Below are 20,428 nucleotides of genomic sequence, written 5' to 3'. Positions count from 1 at the left end.
GTTGGGAGGTCTAGGAAATGTCTCCTGGAGAAGGAAGGTGGCCTTTCACTGTATTTTTGGAGGAAACCAGAGATTCCTGGGATTTCTCAGGAAAACCTGATAGTCAGAAAGACCAAGAGGGACGAAGAATTTCTATAGCTTAGATTTCTCTCTTTTTTTAAAAAACAAGTCAATGACTTCTGATTTTTAAAAATATATTTATTATTTATATATTTTTAACATTTATTTTTAAGATTTTGAGTTCTGAATTCTCTCCCTCCCTACAGTCTCTTCTCTACCTGTTGAGAAGGCAAGTGATAACAGAGGTAGCTAAATGGTATGGTGGTTAGAGTGCCAAGCTTGGAGGCAGGAAGACTTAACTTAAAATCTAGCCTCAGATACTTACTGAAAAGGCAAGTGATAGGATATCAGTTATACATATGAAATCATGCAAAACATATTTCGTATTAACTATGGCTTAGAGTTCAACATATTTAGATGCACAACTTATACAGCTTGTCTACCAGTCTATTTTTAGGACAAAGAATAGAAACTGATGACAAAGCAGGTCTAGAGGGGAACAAGAGCAGAGAAGACTGGGCGACTTTTAGGAAATTGCAAAGTTTCCTTAGTGACCCCCAAGGTTCCCAGGAAACCAAAGGCCCATCATTTTTATAGCAACATTTTACTAGTGTTGTTAGGGCAGCTGGGTTGCAGTAGTTAGAGTGCTGGGGCTGGAATCAATAAGATTTTCCTTCCTGACTTCAAATCTGGCCTCAGACACTTACTAGCTGTGTGACCCTGGATTAGTCAATTAACTCCATTTGCCTCAGTTCCTCATCTGTAAAAATGTGCTGGAGAAGGAAATGGCAAACCACTCCAGCATCTTTGCCAAGAAAACCCCTGATGGGATCACCAAGGGTCGGACATGACTGAAAAATGACTGAATAACAATTGGTAGTAAAATATGGAATACCTTGGTTTCAAAAGAAATAAAACTGAGTCTTAAACAATTGGCAACAAAGAAGATCTGGGTATATATGAATGAGTTACAAATGCAAAACGGGATAAAGAACTCAGAAGAACAGGAGTAGGAAAAGCTATTAAGGAATTGTAGGATAGGAAGAAAAGATAGTCTCTTGGTGGGGGAAGAGTGAAGGGTGACTGGTAGAGAACCAGAGTACTTCACTAAGTACCCTGCTGAGGTTAGTAAACTTTGAGGAAGGTCACCAGCACACTGAGTGGGTCCTCTGTGGAAAACTGTTGGAAGGATGTAGGCACTAGTTTTATAGGATTGGGCATCCATGGATGGATGGCTAACTGCTTTGAAGGGAACTTCCAAATCAATGAAATCATAGATCTGAGCATTTGAGTATATATATACATGTTTTTACTCCTAGCAGAACATCAGTTCCCTGAAGACTTGTTGTCCTGTCCTTGAGGACACAGACCCTCACTTTTGTCTTTCTATCCTCACTGTCTATCGTGGAGGCTGGCACATAATTGGCATTTATTAGATGCTTGGTGATTAATTGACAGATGCCCCCCGCTGGTAGTACGGCCCCTCCTCCCAATCTGCCAATCATCTTGTATCTATTTTGTACCTATACCAGCACATGTCTTACTTGGTCAGATTATAAACTTCCTGGGGGCAGGAACAGTTCCACTTTCATCTTTGTCTCCCCAGTGCCTAGGCCAGTTTTGGGCACATAGCAGGTCCTTTATTAATGCTTGTTGATTTATATGTGTGTTGATATGTACCATAGTCATATCGACACTGTCTTTGATCTTGGAAATATGCCATTCCCCTCCTTTACGGCTCTCTATGTGTAATCTTCTATTCGAGCATAAGTTCCTTGGGGCAAGGACCAGCTTCACTGTTGTATCTGTATCCCTATTGCTTAGCACAGTGCTTGGCCACAGGAAACATTTAATAAGTACTTTTTATTCATTCAAGTTGCCTCCCTTTTTAGAAGTAAGCTGGAATGTAAGACAGGGCAGGGAGTAAAACACTTAAATGCTTTTTTCCTCCCTATTAGAACGTAAGTCCCTTCAGGACTGGGGCTGTTTCCCCTGTTCTATTCCCAGGGCCTAATACACTGCTATGCACGTAGTAGGAGATAGTGATAGGGCCTGGACCTGAGGTTCCCTTGGCATGCAGAGAATTCTTAGATGAGGAAACCCCTTTTTCCCAAAGAATGTGTACTTTCTGGGGCACAGAGAAGTGACTTTCCCATGGGTCACAGAGCCAATGTGAGTCAGAAACAGGGCTTGAACCCAGCTTCCTGGCTCCAGTCCATCTAACATTCTACACTCTTTGCACATAGCAGATATTTAATAAATGACTGGTTGATCTGCATCCAAAGCTCAGTGGCTAGAGTACTGGATCTGAAACGAGAGACCTGAGTTTAGGTCCAAGCTAAGACACTTAGTACCTGAGTGACCCCCGGCAAGGCACTTCACCTGTTTTCCTCATTTTCCTCCTCTAAAATGAGGATGGTAACAGCCCCTACCTCCCAGGGTTCTTGGGAGGGTAAAATGAGATATCTGTAAGGCACTTTGCAAACCTTAAAGTGCTATATAAATGTGAACTCTAATCAGTTGCAGTATAGGGCATTGGTACAGAATATCTGAGCTCCCTACACAGATCTGGCCAGAATGAAAAACAAACAAACAAACAAACAAACAAACAAAAAACAACTCCCGATCCCTTTGAGTCCCAACATCTGTACTTTAAAAAAAAAGTTTTTATTGATGTCTTCTGTTTCTTGTACATCATCATGTTATCCCCAGTATCCAACCCTCTCTCTCTGCCAGAGAGCCATCCCATCCTACAAGCAGTATTTTTTTATGTATGAAAACGTGAAAATTTACTATTATACGGTTTGCTTTTAAAAAATATAATAAACATATTTTTTTAAAAAAGAATGTCTTTTAATGTATAAAACAACACATAGGAAACAGTTAACAAAACCATTAACAAAATATTTAAAAAACAACCAGGTTAAGAACTCCTGCTTTAATTTATTTTTTTGGGTTTTCTTTTTTTGGCTGGGCAATGGGGGTTAAGTGACTTGCCCAGGGTCACACAGCTAGTAAGTGTTATGTGTCTGAGGCTGGATTTGAACTCAGTTCCTCCTGAATCCAGGGCCGGTGCTCTATCCACCTAGCGGGGGGGGGGGGGGGGGGGGGGGGGGGGGGGCCCCTACTCCTGCTTTAATTTAAAGGCACCTACCTATTCGAAGTTTCATGTAGGATCCTCTTTTTTTTGCTCTGATCTGTGCATAAAAATGCTCTTTTTCTGATGTTTGGATACAGAATTTTTTTAAAGGACTTCCTATTTGTAATGACTGAGAGATAAACCCTGACTAAAAACAAAAATGAAATATATGACCTCTCAAAGTTTCTTTGCTCTCTATGAATTTCTCTTCCTCCTTTTTTTTTTTTTGGCGATTTATAAAATTCTTTTTCTTTTTTTTTAATTAATTTACATTTATTTTTCAACATTCACTTCCACAAGATTTTGAGTTCCAAATTTTCTCCCCATCTCGTCCCTCCCCCACACCCCAAGACTGCGGGCATTCTGAATACCCCTTCCCCTAATCTGCCCTCCCTTCTATCTCCCCTCCTTCTCTTACTCCCTTCACTTATTTTCCTGTAGGGCAGGATAGATTTTTTATACCCCATTGCCTGTATATCTAATTTCCTAGTTCAAGCAGTATTTTTTAGAGGAGAAATATTAGATGCATTTAAAAAAGAATCCCCAAATACGTGCAACATGTAGTGCCTGTGGCTGTCTTCTCCCAGCTCCTATCTCCTGCTTGACCTTTAGAATTTTGTTATACTCACTTTTGACGTACGTGTATGTGTGTGTGCAGTTGTGCTTTCTGATTACATTGTTGTAGTTATTGTATCTTAGCTTTGGTTATTTCACTCTATATCAGTCTATGTAGAAAATCCTGAGTAAAACACATTCCATCTTCACTTTAGCCTTTCCCGGGAACTGCCTCCCTCGAAAGGATCCCGGCGCATCCCCGCGCTGTTCCGTTCCGATCTCCGGGTTTTCCAGATGGCCGCACAGTTCTCGCTTCTTGGTTCACGTCCAGTTCCGAGTTTTGTAGCTTGCTCCAGCGGCAGGCAAAGGTGGTGGCGCGCATGCGTACGGCGACGGGGCCCGGGCGTTGCGCCGCTGGGCCCCGGCGCGCCTTCGGGTGAGAGTCCAGGCCTGGGCCTCGGAACCATCGAGGGGGCGGGGACGACGTTGGGGGCCGGGCCCTGGGGCCTGGGGGGCGCCGGGGACCGGCCCGGGTAGCGCCTCTGGGAGGTATCCTCGGGGGACTGGGGTCCTGGCTCTGGGCGGTGGTCTGTGCAGGGTGGAGAGGAGGAGGGGGAGAAGGCTCATGGGGAAAGTGGGGGAGGGGAGGCCGGAAGGACGCGGGGGGAGGGGCGGGCGGAGGCGGACACGTGGGGGGGCGGGAGCGCGCCGTCCGGGGGTGGCGTGGGGTGAGGTGGGAGTGGGTGGGGGAGGGGGAATAAAAGGGAAGGAGACCGGAGGTCTCTGGTCCTGATCTCCTTAGGTGGCCAACGCGGTGTTGTAAGAGCCCTCGGTCCTGGGTTCAAATGTTAGCGCTGCCACTTGGGGGCGCGTTGATTTAAACCCTCGAGGTCATCTAGTCCAAGCTCCCAATTTTTTATGGATGAGTAAACTGAGGCCCAGATAGGTGAAGTGAATTCCTAAAGGTCACCGAGGGTAGGAAGTAGCAAAACTTAAGATTTTAATCCACGGCCTCCGACTCCCAATTCAGCGAGGTTTCCACTCTGCCAGCTTCCTGTTTGACCTTGAGCAAATCACTTGCCCAGTTTTTGCTTATGTTTCCTCGAGGAATGATGGTGATCTCAGTTCCCTTCCTGCCCCAAGTCTGTGATATTCTATGGGCTTCCCTAGGGTCTGAAGGGTGGTAGAGATGGGGCCTCAGCGTGGAAGAGTTGTCTTGAGGGTACCTCTGGTGGCTCTGGAGGCTGTGGAAAGAGGAGGGGGTGGGATGATAAACTGAACATTCAGAGGTGGTGGTTGGGAGTTAAAGGACAGGGGTGGGGATAGCACTGGTTGTAGGTCCCTGGGCCCTTGAAGGGTGGTGGGTGGGAAAAGCAGCCCTGGCCTTTCAAAGCCTGAAAGATTATCCACTCTTAATGGTTCTTTATGGTCTCTTAAACAATAGCTGGCATGTATAGATGCTTTACATTTCACAAAGTACATTATGTACAGTATCTTATTTGTTCCTGAAAATGACCATGTGAGGAAAGTAGCACAATTGTTTTTATCCCCATTTTATTGACTGAGAAACTTCAGAGGGGAAAGTAGCTTGCCCAAAGTTGCTTAGGTGATAAATAGCAAAGCTGGAACTTGGGCACAGGCCTTTTAACTCTTTAAATCCAGTTATCTTTCTGCTGTATAATGTTGGCTTTTTTCAAGAGATATGTATATATATATATATAAAATTAGAAAACAGCACAAGATAGAAAATGAGTACTCAGTTGTGAAATACAAAATATAAGTATCAACATTTGTCTGAGAAAAGGACAAGATTATTTGAGTCAAAAGTTTGTAATACTGGAATTGAATTTTGCTCTATCGCTATTGCAATTTGATCTCTTCTTACTGCAGACCAACAGCATGCAGACTCCCAGTCTCTGAGATACTGTGTCCCTTCTATAGAAATGTCACACCGTGGTGGTGAGCGAGACTTCCAGACTTCAGCTCGGCGCATGGGCACCTCTCTGCTTTTCCAGCTTTCAGTACACGAACGGGAGCTGGACCTGGTGTTTTTGGATCATAGCTATGCCAAGCCATGGAGTGCTCACCCAGATGCCAGCAGTGCCCGCCCAACCCGCATGCTCTTTGTCACCCCCAGGCGTCACCAGGACAGTACCATGTGAGTTTGTGGTCCTCCTCCATTAGGGTGCTGAGAGTGCCCCAACAACAGGTACCATGGTTGTTGGATAATGGGGTATGGGGAGGGTGTTTCTGGGGATTCTGGAGGAGACTGGCTTGGGGAATTCAGGGTTTTGAGACAATTCTATGATGTCTAGCATACCAGATTAAGGCCTGGGTGTCCAACGTATGACAAAATGTGGCCTGGTTGATTCAGCCTGCCTGAGATTTTTATATTTAGAATTCTGTCATTTAAAAAAAAGTTTTATTGATGCCTTTTGTTTTTACATCACAGTCATTACTGGATATGCCCCCACCTCCATTGAGCCTCACTTGTAATAAAGAAAAATAGTTAAGCAAAAACCAACCGACACAGTGGCCACATCTGACGTTCTGCACCTGTAGTCCCCAACTCTGTACCAAAAGGAGGGAGGTGTGTTTCATCATCTGTTCTCTGGGACCAAGATTGGTCATTGCAGTTTCTCAGCGTTTGGCTTCCTTTTAGTGTCCTTTTTATTTACATTAGAGTTGTCATTGTGTATATTGTTTTCCTGGTTCTACTTACTTTACTCTGCATCAGTTCATGGAAGTCTTACCATCTTTCTCCTTTTTGTTGTTTCTGGTGCTGTTAATAATCCGTTGCATTCAAATACCATAATTCATGCAGCCATTTCTCAATTAGTAGACATTGACAGTGTACCTCATTTTTTTGGTTTATTTTATTTTATTTTTTGCTGCCACAAAAAATGTACTATGAATATTTTGGTACATGTGACTGCTTGAAATTTTTAGCAAAAAAATTTAAATGAATTACCTAACATATGAGAACTAATAAAGAGCTCTGGATTTGGAATCAGAGAACCTGGGTTTGCCTCCCCACCCTGTCATTTACTAACTGTTTGACATCAGGCAACTTACTTAACTTCTCTGGGCCTCAGATGTCAAATGTCAGGGTTGGATTAGATGATCTCTGAGATTCCTTCAGCCTCTAAACCTTTAATCCTAGCAGCTCATTAGAACTTAACTAATGACATTTCTGGTTATGTGGCCAGTCTCTTCCATGAAAATGTATTCTTTTTTCCTGAAATTCCTGAAAATAAATCATTTGAACCACCATCAGAGAGGTAAACCTGGAGTCAGAATTCAGATGTGATCTGACTTAGTATATGCCATAGTTCTCAGGAATAGTTCAGCCTGTTAAAAGCCAGTTTTCGCATTGCCTTTATCAAAATTAATTGATGTCTAGTACTTGTAATTAATTTTTTATAGGATGGAGTTGATTAAATTGCTTTTATACTTCAGTACCAGTTATACTTCAGTAATTACTCAGAATCATTATGAGGAATTAACAGACCATAATCCACCACTGCTAATAGTACAAAATGAATATATACTGAGCACATGTTAAGTATCATAAAGACTTGGACCCTCTTGGCCTTAGTGGAGAATTTATATCTGAATACCTTCATAAAGTACATATGTTTCTGTCAGAATCCATATCCACTCAAGAGAGATATATTGTGGAAAACAGTATTGATATTTGATTTTGGGGTTGGGGGAAATAAGTTCCAAAGGAGAGCAAAATCAGTAGATAGTTTGAAAATGAGGGTTAGAGTTAGAATGATATAGAGGAACAGAATAGGGAGAAAAATCAACTAGTTGGGTGTTTATTCTGGTGTCTGCCACAGGTCTAATGTCTGGTGCTCAGCTTTGCGTGTTCAGGAAATAATTTTACCAATCCTTGCAGGGGACATGAGGCTCTGGAAATTTTAACAAAGTGCTATTTAATGCATCAAAATGTCAATTTTTTTTTAGTATAGTGGCTATACTCTTTCAGGGGCTTGCATGATTGTCCTAATAATAATAATTAATAATAATCCATAATAATCCAGGGACAACTACCTTCTCCCCCCCCAGCTTCTAAGTTTCAAAGTATTTGTGAAAAATAAAGGAATCAGAGCAAAGGGAATTGGATAATTTTGAAGGTTGTAGAGCTAGAATTATTCCTCATTCACTATAGAATACACATTTTTTCTGTAACCAGAATACTCATGGTTGCAAGGTTTGTTGTCTCTTTTCTTTAGCCGGTGCTGGATATACACGACAGATTCTTACTGTTTGACTTTGCTTTTCTAGAGTCCTGAAGATCACCACTCTTCTGTTATGACACCATTACTTCTGGCATATTATAATTAATTGGATCATAGCTGATTTTACTTTATTTTTATTTTAGTTTCAGTGAAATTTGAGATGGGGAGTTGTTATAGGCTGGGCCTAACTCAGGCCAATCCCTTGTTAATTTAGGTTAGATATTGGAACAAAATAAGACACTCACCATGCCTCTTTAACAGTTAACAAAAGTAGATTTGCTCAGCCATAGCAAAAAAAGGATGTTCAACAAGATTAGGCATTAAGAACACCTCTTGATTCAGCTGAGGGAAAGTCCCATTGTGTCCCCACTCAGGCATCTGAGGGTCCCTCCCAACTCCTCATGACTACTTCGTATTTAGGCATTGAGGAAATGATGTCGGAAGTCTGCATTCTTGGTCTCCTAAAACAAAGTCTCTAGGAATGTTTCAGTACCTTTTTAGGAAAAACTAGGCTGACTTGCTTGGGGGACAAGGAGAGTGGGGTAAGACATTGCTCCTGACACAGGGAGTTTCCTGAGATTAAGGGAGCTCCTAAATATTTATCTACTATTTATGGCCCTGAAAGGGAGCACTTCTCATTCATTAAAAAACTGGAAGTTAAAATATTCATATTTACACTTGAATAATATTTATGACTTTTGTAGTATGTTTACCTTTCTAATTGTTTTGCTTTGGACAGTATTAAAATTAATTTGTTCCTTGTGCACATACCATCAGGGCAATGGCATGTGCCGAGACTTTTCTGAATAAGAAATTTTATGTGGATGACATGCAGTTGGATAATTGAGAACTGACTGTATGAAAGGAATATATAGGCAATTGAACAAAAATTAAGCACATGTACCAATTAAGCAAAATAGTTGTGGTCTGATTATACTCTTTTTATTTGTAGTGAGGCAGACATCCCTATTGATGTGGAAACTGTCACGTCTACCCCGGTGCCACTCTATGACAACCAGAAGGCACGAAGTGTGATGAATGAGTGTGAACGCCATGTCATCTTTGCCCGGACTGATGCAGATGCTCCACCCCCCCCTGAGGATTGGGAGGAGCATGTCAACAGGTAGGCCTCCTCAGGGACATTGAATCCCATGGGATGATGGTCACAGTTTCTGAATCAGTATTTATTTTTATCATCATCTCATCCTTGTATTCTAAAACATAAATCGAAAACTTGTTTGCAAATGGTGCCATGTAGTTCAGGTTGAGTTAGGCAGACGTCCTAGGGATATGATATGGCAGACAGAATACTTGGAGTCATAAGATTTGGGTGCAGTTCTAAGTTTGGCCATCAACTCTGTCCTCAGGCAAGTCATTTAATTTCTCTGAGCCTTAGTTTCTTCATCTGTAGAAATAGAAGTAGTGTTTACCTCACAAGGTGTGGGGATCAAATGAGATAATGTATGTAAAGCTTTAATACCCTTAAAATGGGGGTAATTGTACCTCACTGAATTATGAGGATCAAATGAGATAAACTGTATATAAAATACTCTGCAAATGGTAAAACATCATATAAACTGCTATTAAGATAAATATATCAATTCAGATAAACATTTAGAAGACATACAGATTGTAGAATAATAAAACATTAAATTTGCATATAAATATGTAAGATTAAGAATTTACCATCATTTAGAAATCTAGGTGGTGAACAAATGAAGGGAATCCCATAGCCATACAAAGCAGAGCTTCGTCATTAAGTTTGGGAAGTGTGTTGGCCTTAGAGTACTTTAGAGGGTACTAAGGAAAGCAGTTTTGTAAACTTTTTCAGAATCTCAAAGTTGGAAGGGACGTTATAGATCCTCTAGTGACTAGATTCTAATCTAACCATAAATGAACAGAATATCCCCTACAGCATAATCTGACTAGGGGTTATCTAGTTTTTGCTTGAAAAATCTGCAATGAGGGGGAATACTCTTTTTTCCAAGATCTCTTGGATCAAATACTAACTCCTCTGTTTGGCATTTAAAAGACTTCATGATCTGACTTCAGCCTCCCTTTCCAAACTTATTACGTTACTTACCTTCATGAATTCTGTACCTTAACTAAACTAGCCTACTTGCTGTTCGCCACATGAGACGTTCTGTCTCCTGCCTCTGTGTCTTTAGGCTGTTTGTTCCCCATGCTTAGAATGCCCTTCTTCTCATTCCTCAAAGTCCAGCTCAAATGGAGTTCTAAATGAGGCCCTTCTTCATCCCCCAGTAGCTAGTACCTTTCCCTTGAAATTTAGTATTTAATTAATTTAGTAATTAATTTGTGTATATGTATGTATGTGTATATCAGTCATTTTACTTATCCATGTGTGTATAAGAATTCAAAAGTATTTCTGAATATACACATGCTTACATATATACACATATAAATATACATGTAAGCATGTATGTATATATACATGTTTTTTCCCTCACTAGAATGAAAACTTAAAAAAAAATTTATTATTTTGATTTATCAGCAGTCATTTCCATAAGCTTTTGAATTTTAAATTTTTCTCCCCTCTCCACCTCCCTCCCTGTGATGGCGAGCAGTCTGATATAGCTTATACATATACATTCCTATTAAACATATTTTCACATTAGAGGTGTTGTAAGGAAAAATTAGAACCAATGGGAGGAAGCGCTAGAAAGAGAAAACAAAACAGAAGAAAAAAATAGCAAATAGTATGCTTTGATCTGCATAGGATGAAAAACTTCTTGAGGCACTGATTTGTTTTTGTCTTTGTATTCTCATTGCCTTGCAGAGTGCTTGGCATGTCGTGGATACTTAATAAATATTTGTTGAATGAATATTTATTATCTTCTCCCTTTCTTCCCCTCCCCAATCTTGTCCTTTCCAAACTAAACATCCTTAGTTCTTTTTTCTGATTCTCATATGCTATGGACTCAAGGCATTTCCCAGTGCTTTGAATGCTTACCAGTTTATCAAAGTTTTTCCTAAAACGTGGTGCCGCAAGCTAAAAAATATTCCATATATGGTCTGAGCAGGCCAGAATACGGTGGTACTAATGCCTTCTTGGTTCTGGTCATCTTGCTTCTTGTTGCAGCCTAATGTTATATTAGATTACGTGGAATTACCATGTCACATTTTGGACTTATATTGAGCTTGTAGTCTACTAAAACATATAGATCTTTTTCAGTAAACTGTTGGCTAGCTATCTTTCCCTCATCTAATTCTTATGAAGTTAACTTTTTGAACATTAATATAATACTTGTATAAAAATTGCTTGAATGTAAATTTCCATTTCATTTTAGTTTTTTTCCCACACGTTAGCTTGTTCTTTCCTGAGCAGTGCTTGTATTTCCTTTTGAACTTCTGTTTTCCTCTGTGCATTTAAAAAAATGCTTTAACAGACCACTTTTTTTTGTCATCACTATTGCTTCTTCCCACTACCCCTTTCTCCCTAAATAAATAAAAAGGAAAAAAGGGTTGGAATATAGATATTGGAGAAGGAAAAAACTCAAATACTTAGAAATGTTCCTTCTAAAGAACACTTGTAATCAATAACCAGTCAAACAAAACAAATCCACCCAGTGGCCATATCCTGAAATATGTCTCTTTTTTCACCTTGAGTCTGTCTTGTCTCATTCAGGAGGTGGGTAACATGCTTCATTATAGGTCCTCTGCAGACTTGATTGGGTATTGCATCAGAGTTCTTTTAAAGTTCTTTTAAAGTTATTTGTCTTTACAGTGGTGTTATTGTATAAATTGTTCTAATTATGTTTACTTCTCTCTGCATCAGTTCATATAAATCTTTCTAAATTTCTCTGAAACCATTGCCTTCATCACTCCATTACATTCATATACCATAATTTGTTTAGCCATTTCCTAATTGATGAATATCCCCTTAGTTTCAGTTCTTTGCCTCTACAAAAATAACTGCTATAAATATTCTTGTACATATGGGTCCTTTTCCCCTTTCTTTGATCTCTTTGGGGAATAGACCTAGTAGTGGTGTCACTATGTCAGAGGTACAATTTAGTGACCTTTTGATCATATTTCCAAAGTGCTTACCAGAATGGCTGGACCAACTCACAGCTCCACTAACAGTGCTTTATTGTGCTCATCATTTAGTAAATACTCAAAATGGTTTGTGAGCAAGCTGTCTTGTCATAGACTATCTCAGTCCATCAGTACAATGTTTGCACAATTCAGCAGGCTGTTAATTTGTTCCTTCTAAATAGATAAGGAAAAGTTCCATTTTACAAGGAATATTTTTGTTACGTGATTATCCATCCTCAAACACTTGCTGTTCTTCAGCTAAAATTTCAGTGTTTCTGCTTGGTGAGATAATTCAGTTCCATATATTTGGAGCTTATTCAGGAGAATATGTATTGACCAGAGTTGTTAATAGAGTACCCTCAGTGGCATTTCATTGTTAGAACTGGACCAAAACATCGTTATTATAGTATTAAACTACATGTAAGGGTGCAGAGAACAAGGATTTATTAAGTGCCTGCTATGTACCAGACACTTCCCTACCTAAGAACTTTCCAGTTATCTTATTTAATCTTCACAGCAATCCTGTGAGATAGGTGCTATTTTTATCAATACTTTACAGTTATGAAAACTGAGTTAGACAGTGTTTAAATGACTATTCCAGAGTTACATAGCTAGGAAATATTGGAGGCTGGATTTGAACTTGAGTCTTCCTTACTCTAGGCCCAGTGCTCTATTCATTGTGCCACCTAATTGCCTTTAATTATAATTTATCTTATAGCTAAAGAAGAGCATAGGAACTATAGAAACATCAGAAAGGCAAGATAAATTAAGAATTAATCACTTGACACTTTTAATAGGTTTTCTAATTGAACCTCTATATTTACTTGAATATAAGTCATAATAACAAAGTCAGAATACATGATGAACATTGTTTCCTAAGATTTTGCACACCTCATTTTAATTTTGAAATTCCTTAAGAATTGGGTGTGTGTCAGAAGCATATGTTCTAGCTGTGAGTGTACCTGGATATTTATAAGGCTGAATAAAATAGAAACATCTCATGTCGGGTGATTGAATCCTTGAGGTATCCACCCTGCTCCCCACCTTTTTTTTTTAAATAAAGGGATTTAATAGATTCCAGGAGACTTGTAATTTTGTTAATGTTCAAACATAGGTGTTTTAAAATTTTCTAAGGAAGAGAGAATTATGACCATAACAATGTCTGTGTCTTTTAGAATTTTAAGTCTTTTAGGTATTTTCACATAAAATAGATTCTGTGTAATGTGATACCCAAGGATGCATTGCCATGCTCACTAATTTGAGGCTTCTCCAAGACTGAGAGTGTGGGAATTGGCGTAGGGCAGAGGTCAGCATAAACAATGAACACTGCCTCCTCCCTTTTCCCCCCCGAATGTCTCATCTGGGCTTACTCAAAGCTTGAGGGAAGATGGGTTCCTAGTCTTGGTGTCTGGTCTGAGAAATCAAGAAGAGACATCATTTCCCTGTTTAAAATTGAATTGGTGGGGAACATTTGGGAGGGGAGCCAGTTCAGTTCACCACAGTCACCATCAGCAAAGCCCAGTGAGGCTTATCCTACCCTACAGACTTGTAGTTAAAATTCTGTCTCCTCTTTTAAAATTTCTTTAATTATATCTCTCAGGCACTGTTTATCTTGATCCTTGGGTTAGATCATATTTTTCTTGTTCCATTTTAATTTTTGTAGACCTCCCATAGAGCTGACACAAAACATTGAACAGTTATCTTAGTTGTTGGAACCATTTTGGCATACGTCCAGCAACAGCCTTAAAATCTTTTCTTGGTTTTTGGCATGTCAGCATTGTGGCTTTTAATATGATCTCAGCTGTCATTAGAGTATGATAGTAATTTCTAGGTAGTTGGGTTTTTTTTCTTCTCCAATGTCTGTATCATTTCTATCCCTTACCAATTTGGGTTTCAGAATAAATATAGTAACAAGAAAAGCAGATAAGGAAAACATCCTGTCATATAATAAAGGGTAAGATAAATTGAAAACAATATTTTGTAGCATCTTAAAGAAATATCAGATTCTAGTTCTCTGTTTTTGAAAGGAAGTCTGTACCAAATTCAGAAATGTGAAGCAGTGAGACTTATCTCGAGGAAAATAAAATGGTGTATCTTATAACCTTAGGCAGAAGACCTGTGTTCAAGTCTTGCCGCAGATGCATATTAGCTTATTGGCCACGTAACTCTGGGCATATTACTTTACTTATCAGTGTCCCAGGCAATTCACTATATGAGGTTACAGAATTAATTACCAAAGCAGTGAACTAGCACCAGCTCCTTTACATGTTATTAGGCTTCATAGTTTCCAGGTTTTAGCAAACCCCTGTTGAAAATTAATTTTATGCTTGTCTACTTTGGTAAAAGCCTTAAATGAGTAGTCATCAAAAGGTTAAAAAATCACAAATAGTGATCAAAATAATACAGTCTACTTGAATACAAAATAAAGAAAGGAAGTAAAAGGCTTTCCAGAATGACTGAACCAGTACACTGGTGTTCTGTTTGTTCTCCTGCATCCCCTCCAACGATTGTCACTTTTCTCTTTTGTTATCTTTGCCCACCTGGTGACTATAAGATGGGACCTGAGTTGTTTTAATTTGAATTTACCTTATTTGTAATTTGGATAATTTTTTTTGTGTAGTTGTTGATAACTTGTTTTTCTTCCTCTGAGGACTGCTTGCTTGTATCCTTTGACCATTTATCTTTTGGATAATGGCTTTTGTTCTTATTTTTAAAATTAGTTCCTACATATCTAGAAGCTTCTAGTTCATGTAGTGGAAAAAATGTTGGACTTGGAGCCAAAAGAACTGACTTTGAATCTTTTTCTCAGTTTCTTTATCTGTAAAATGGGGGATAATACTAACACCCACCTCACAGAGTTGTTATAAGAATCAAAAATAATAGCACCTACAGGACAGGATTGTTGTGAGGATTAAATAAGATAATATTTGTAAAGCACTAAACATAGTGCCTAGCATGCAGTAGGAGCTTAATAAATGCTTGTTTCTTTCCTTTGTTCTATGCAATCAAGAAGCTTAAATTTTATTGTGGGAAATAGCATACACAAACATAGGTATAGGCAGGAAATACACTCAGTAAATATAAAGTATATATATATGTGTATATATATTATATATTTTATATATATATATATATGAAGTAAATACACAGTTACTAGGAAACAGCACTAGTTGCTGTGGAGATTAGGAGCTGCAAATACACTTTCACTAATGGCATAATGAAGAGAATAACTTTAACTGAAATGACTAGCTTTGATTTTGTGAGCATAAACAGAAATAGAGTTTATGACTTTTCTCTTGACTTATGTTGTGGTTTGTAATGAGAGACTGGTGTAATGGAAAGAATACTGATACAGGATCATAATCAGAGAAACAGATGTTCAACTCTTGACAATGGCTATTTAACCTTGGGTGAATCACTTAATCCTCTGTCTTGTTTCTCCTTCCATAAAATGGGATTATAATCCCTTCATTATGTACCTCACTGGGCTGTTAATGAGTAAAATGTTTTGCAAACCTTAAAAAATACTTTATATATTTGAGTCATAATTACCATAATTATTATTCATATAGCTTGTGCTGAGAAAGGGATGGGATTTCCTGTGGGTTGAGTCAACTGGGGTTTCTTGTCTTCCACTTGTGCCCTTAGTCCATTCTTCTCTTGTTTCTTATCAGCTCATCTTCTTAAATCATCTTGTTGTTTTCTGGTATCTTTAATCTTTCCCAACTATTGGCTTTTTCCTTGCTGCCTATGAACATTCCATCAATTAAAAGAAAAACACCCTTAAGCTATCATTTTATATCTCTTCTGCCTTTATAGAAAAAACTGTTTACATCCATTGCTTCTTTTTCCTTTCCTCCTACCTTTCAGCCCTTTGAAACCTGGCTTCTGACCTCTCCATTTCACTGAAACTACTTTTTCCAATCTCTTAATTGCTAAATCTGATGGCCTGTTTTTGATCCTCATCCTTTCATTTTTCTTGAACACTGTAGTATTTGATACTATTGGCAACCTCCTCTTGGATGCTCTCTCTTCACTTGGTTTTTATGACTTTGTTCTCTTTTAGTTCTCCTAGTTGTATGAATCCTTCTCTGTGTTTTTATTACCATGCATGTCCTTTCCTCCTCCCAGTTGTATGTGTGTGTCCTAAGGCTTTGTCTTGGGCATTCTTCTCTTCTTATATTCTCTCTTGATGATCTCTTCAGTTCTTGTAGATGCAGTTTTCATTTCTAAGCAGACAACTTCCAAAGTTACATGTCTCACACATCTTCTGAGATTCAGTTTCACAACTGCCTGCTGGATGCCTTGGCTGTTCCATCAACAGATCCCAACCGGACCTTATTATCTTTCTCTTTAAAGCATCTAAACATACCCTTCCTCCTGACCTCCCTGTTTTTCTCGAGAGCACCACCATCCTTCTAATTGTTCAGTTCAGTGTCATAGTCATTCTCTGTTCTTCACTCTCCTCAACCTTGCGGGGGCCCCCCCCCGCCCAATCCAATCAGTTACCAAGTCAGACTTATTGTTTTCTACAACATCTCCTGAATCTATTCCCTTCTTTCTACTTACTTGATCATTGTTTTGTTTCGGGCTGTCATCATCTTATGCATTTGCTATTTCAGTAGTCTCCCAACTGTTCTTCCTGTCTCAAGTCTTTTCCTTCAAATATATCCTCCACACAGCTGCCAGATATATATTCCTAAAGCACAAGATTGACCATGTCACTCCTCTGGCTCCCTATTACATGTAGAATAAAATAAAACTTCTCTGTTTAGCGTTTAAAGCTCACCACAGCCTGCTTCCCACCTGTCTTTCCAGACTTACTTCAGATTACTCTCCTTGTCATACTCTGTATTTCAGCCAAACAGGCTTACTTACTATTTGTTCCCCATGCACAACATTCCATCTTCTGTTCCTGTCCTTTTGCATAGACTTTCCTCCATGCCTGGAATGATCTTCCTATTCACCTCCACTATTTGAAATCCTTAGCTTCCTTCAAGGATCAGCTTCTGCTATCCTGTGGTAATCCTTTCTTGATCCTCTTGTTACTTTATTCTCCTTTCTCTTCAAATTATTGTGAATATGCTTATCCTTTGTATCCTTTGTATTCCCTCAATAGATTGTAAGTTTCTTGAAGGTAGGGACTGTTTTTTGTTTTGTATTCACATCCCCAGTGTCCAGCATAGTACTTTATACATAGCAGGTGCTTAATAAGTGCTTGGTGGATTATATGCCATTTCTAATTATACAGTCTTATAGTGGAAACAGGGGTTATTATGTTATCAGGTCATCTTCAAAGAGTGTGGGAGACCATAGAAATCTGACTTGAATTCTTTGCAATTTCTTCTCCAGAACTGGTTGGACGGTTGCCCAGAACAAACTATTCAACAAAATTCTCAAAGCCTTGCAGTCTGACCGGCTGGCCCGGCTAGCCAATGAAGGGGTAAGTTTGATAGGCTGAGCCCTGTATACTTTTAACACCTTTCAGTTAGTATTGACAGTAGCTAAGGTGGAATTTTACAAAGCTTGCTCCTCATTATTATTTTTTGGTTCTCAAAACTTTTTGAGCATTTATCTTTTATAGGGTGAGATAAACCAGGTGTGACATCCCCATCCATGCTGTAGAGAGCCATGCCCGTAGGGTTGGTTAATAAAACGTGATGGTTCACTTCACCTCTTTATAGCTGTAACCCACACTATTGTCTTCTAGGCTTGCAATGAACCTGTGCTGCGGCGAATTGCTGTGGATAAGTGTGCAAGAAGAGTTCGTCAGGCACTGGCAAGTGTGAGTTGGGACATTAAACTTGTCCAGTGGTTGCATACAACGTTGGTGGAAACCCTGAGCCTACCTATGTTAGCAGCATACCTTGATGCATTGCAGACATTGAAAGGGAAGGTAAGGATACTAATTTGGTTTGCTTCACTACTGGAAGCAGAGGTCACTGGTCTGTTAGGGGGTGGTCATTGCCCGGTTGTGCTATTTGAAAGGTCATAAAGAGAGCTTCAGGTAAATGAAAAAAGGAAGGATTTTTGTCCAGAGCAGGAAAGAAGTTGAGCAGGAAAAGCCTTCCCTTTATATGTGCCTCTCCTTATTTCCTGTTTTCTTTTCACTTAAATGTTTCTGTCATTTTTGCCTCTAGGGTGAGGTGTAGGTGTTGAAAATTGTCATGTGTTTTTCGGCTTTTGAAAACTCAGACTTGTCACCCTGAGGTAAGGTGAACGTGGTGAAAATTAGTTTACCTCAGAGGAGATGAAATATTTACCAGGGAGAAATACCAGGCAAGCATATATTGTTAAATAGGGCTTTCTGACCTTAGGCTGCAATATATAAGCATAATTTTAAAAAATACAGTAATAGCCTACATTGTGAGAAAATGAGCTAGTCTTTATAAGTGAGTTTTCACATAACTGGTGTTCCCCTTTAAAGGGTCCCCTTTTGAAAAAAATGGACTTTTTTTTCTTTTTCTTTTTTTCTTTTTAGGCAGTTGGGGTTAAGTGACTTGCCCAGGGTCACACAGCTAGTAAGCTTCAGGTGTTTGGTCTGACACCGGATTTGAACTCAGGTCCTCCTGATTTCAGGGGCGGTGTTCTATCCACTGCGCCACCTAACTGCCCCGAGATGGACATTTTCTAAAATGTATTATGTACTTCCCTGTATTCAATAGAGTTTAAAAATTTTGAAGTTTTATAAAGTTACTTTTCCAAGACAAAGTAATTTTAGAATTTAATTTATTTTAAAAAGTTTAATGCCTTTTGTCATTTCTAGATTATAGCCCCACCCATTGAGACTTCCCTTGTAACAAAGAAAAATAACTAAGACAAAGGGAATGAATCTGAGAGTGTTTGAAATAGTCTTCTACGTCTCTACTGAAAGGAGGGAGATGCATTTCGTCTGTTCTCTGTTATCAAAATTATTCCACTGTCTTTTAAACATAGTTTACTGATTATTTTAATTTTTTTCCCTATTGATTTCTTTTTTTAAAATTCTAAACTTTTGACGCCAGAAAAGTATTTTCATATACACCATATAACACGAAAATAGGATTCTGTATGAAACTGTGAATCTTCATTTTGTGCTATTGCATTCTTTGAAAAGTAAATAATAAATTCTACCCAGTACCTTCTTGATGCGTATATTCATTTAACGTACTCCAAATGTTTACTATGTATGGGGACTGTGCTAGGCCTTGGGAATTTAGAAATAAGATAGAGCCTTTGCCCTCAGGGAGTTTATAGTTTTATAGAGGAGACATGTTTACAGATAACCTCAATACCAGGCAGTTTCTGATAAATAGTACAAGTATGTGGTGCTAAAGGAATCGGATGAAGAGGTTGAAGACTTCTTCATATGGTGATCAGGTCAGAGTAGCATTTGAATTGGGCCTTAAAGGATAGGTAGCAGTTTGAGAGATAGAGGTGGTGGGTTGTGTGCGACTAAGGTGCAGTTTGGGCAAGCAGAATGATGTGAAATGGAAAGACTCTTGTAGACAATGAATTTATCACTTTGGCTATGACATCAGGTTTATGTAGGGAAAGAGTAGGAGAAAAGCCTGGAAGGATCATGGAAGACCTTGAATGGCCATATGACTTTTTGGGGATAATGCAGCTGTCAGTGATGAATCTGAGGTGCTGTTGTGTACTCTGATGTTAGGAGGCTGTCTGAGGATTAGAAACTTTTTTGTTCCTTCAGTAGGTGGTGCCAGTTGTAGCCAGGCTTTTTTGTGTTTTTATGTGCCTTTTGTATTTTTTTCCCTATTTCTTTCACTGTCAGTCTGTCAGCTGTCAACTTACTGTTTAGTGTTACCATCCTTATTTTGGGCAAAGCTGCTCAATCCTCTTAAGTTGTTGGTTCTAATCTTTATGGCCTGATGGAGCAGATAACAAAGAATATTAGAATTGTCTGAGGAGCTCTACTATGAACTTGAATTTATGGATTGTTACTTCTGGTTTGATTTCCTTAGAGACCTTTTCCCTCTTTTTTATTATTTTTTTGTTTTTTTAAAATTTTTTTTGCTCTATTGTAGGTAGTTGATAGTGCTGGATAAGTGATTTCTTAAAAGTTAAGTATATCTGGCTTTGGAATCAAGACCTCTTAGTTCAAATTGTGCATCTGTCACTATCTATGTGATCCTGGGCAAATCATTTAACCTGTCTAGGTCTCAGTTATTGTTTGGTGAAATGAATGTGTTTAACTAGATGGCTTCTGAAAGCCTTTCCAGCTTGGTATGTATGATTCTATCCGTCAATCAACAATTACTTATTAAGCTTCTACTGTGTGACAGATATTGTGCTTGTTGCTGGGGATGCGCATCCAAAGAATGAAATAGTTTCTCCTCTCAAGGAGTTTAAGTTCTCTTGGGGGATACCATAA

The 20,428-nt window shown here is 39.0% G+C and overlaps 1 protein-coding gene across 9 annotated transcripts in view; it reads left to right on the top strand.

The window, feature by feature from the left end:
* Positions 1-4,115: 4,115 nt before the first annotated feature.
* Positions 4,116-20,428, top strand: part of KANSL3 (KAT8 regulatory NSL complex subunit 3) — a 40,237-nt gene continuing 23,924 nt past the window's right edge. For 4 of the 9 annotated variants that reach the window (XM_078149833.1, XM_020984002.2, XM_078149830.1 and 1 more), the window contains exons 1-5: positions 4,219-4,303; positions 5,645-5,912; positions 8,954-9,124; positions 17,410-17,500; positions 17,768-17,953. In XM_078149833.1, coding sequence (XP_078005959.1) covers positions 5,698-5,912; positions 8,954-9,124; positions 17,410-17,500; positions 17,768-17,953 — 663 coding nt within the window. In that variant the 5' untranslated portion in view covers positions 4,219-4,303; positions 5,645-5,697. Of the gene's footprint in view, positions 4,191-4,218; positions 4,304-5,644; positions 5,964-6,206; positions 6,345-8,953; positions 9,125-17,409; positions 17,501-17,767; positions 17,954-20,428 lie in introns of those variants that run through there. The other 5 variants (XM_078149829.1, XM_078149827.1, XM_078149828.1 and 2 more) reach the window with 5 other exon arrangements.

This window comes from Phascolarctos cinereus, unplaced genomic scaffold, assembly GCF_003287225.1.
Source record: "Phascolarctos cinereus isolate Bilbo 61053 unplaced genomic scaffold, phaCin_HiC Scaffold_2;HRSCAF=192, whole genome shotgun sequence".
Lineage (NCBI taxonomy): Eukaryota > Metazoa > Chordata > Mammalia > Diprotodontia > Phascolarctidae > Phascolarctos > Phascolarctos cinereus.
The sequence above is the reverse complement of the archived record's forward strand: the minus strand, read 5'-3'. Positions and strand labels throughout refer to the sequence as shown.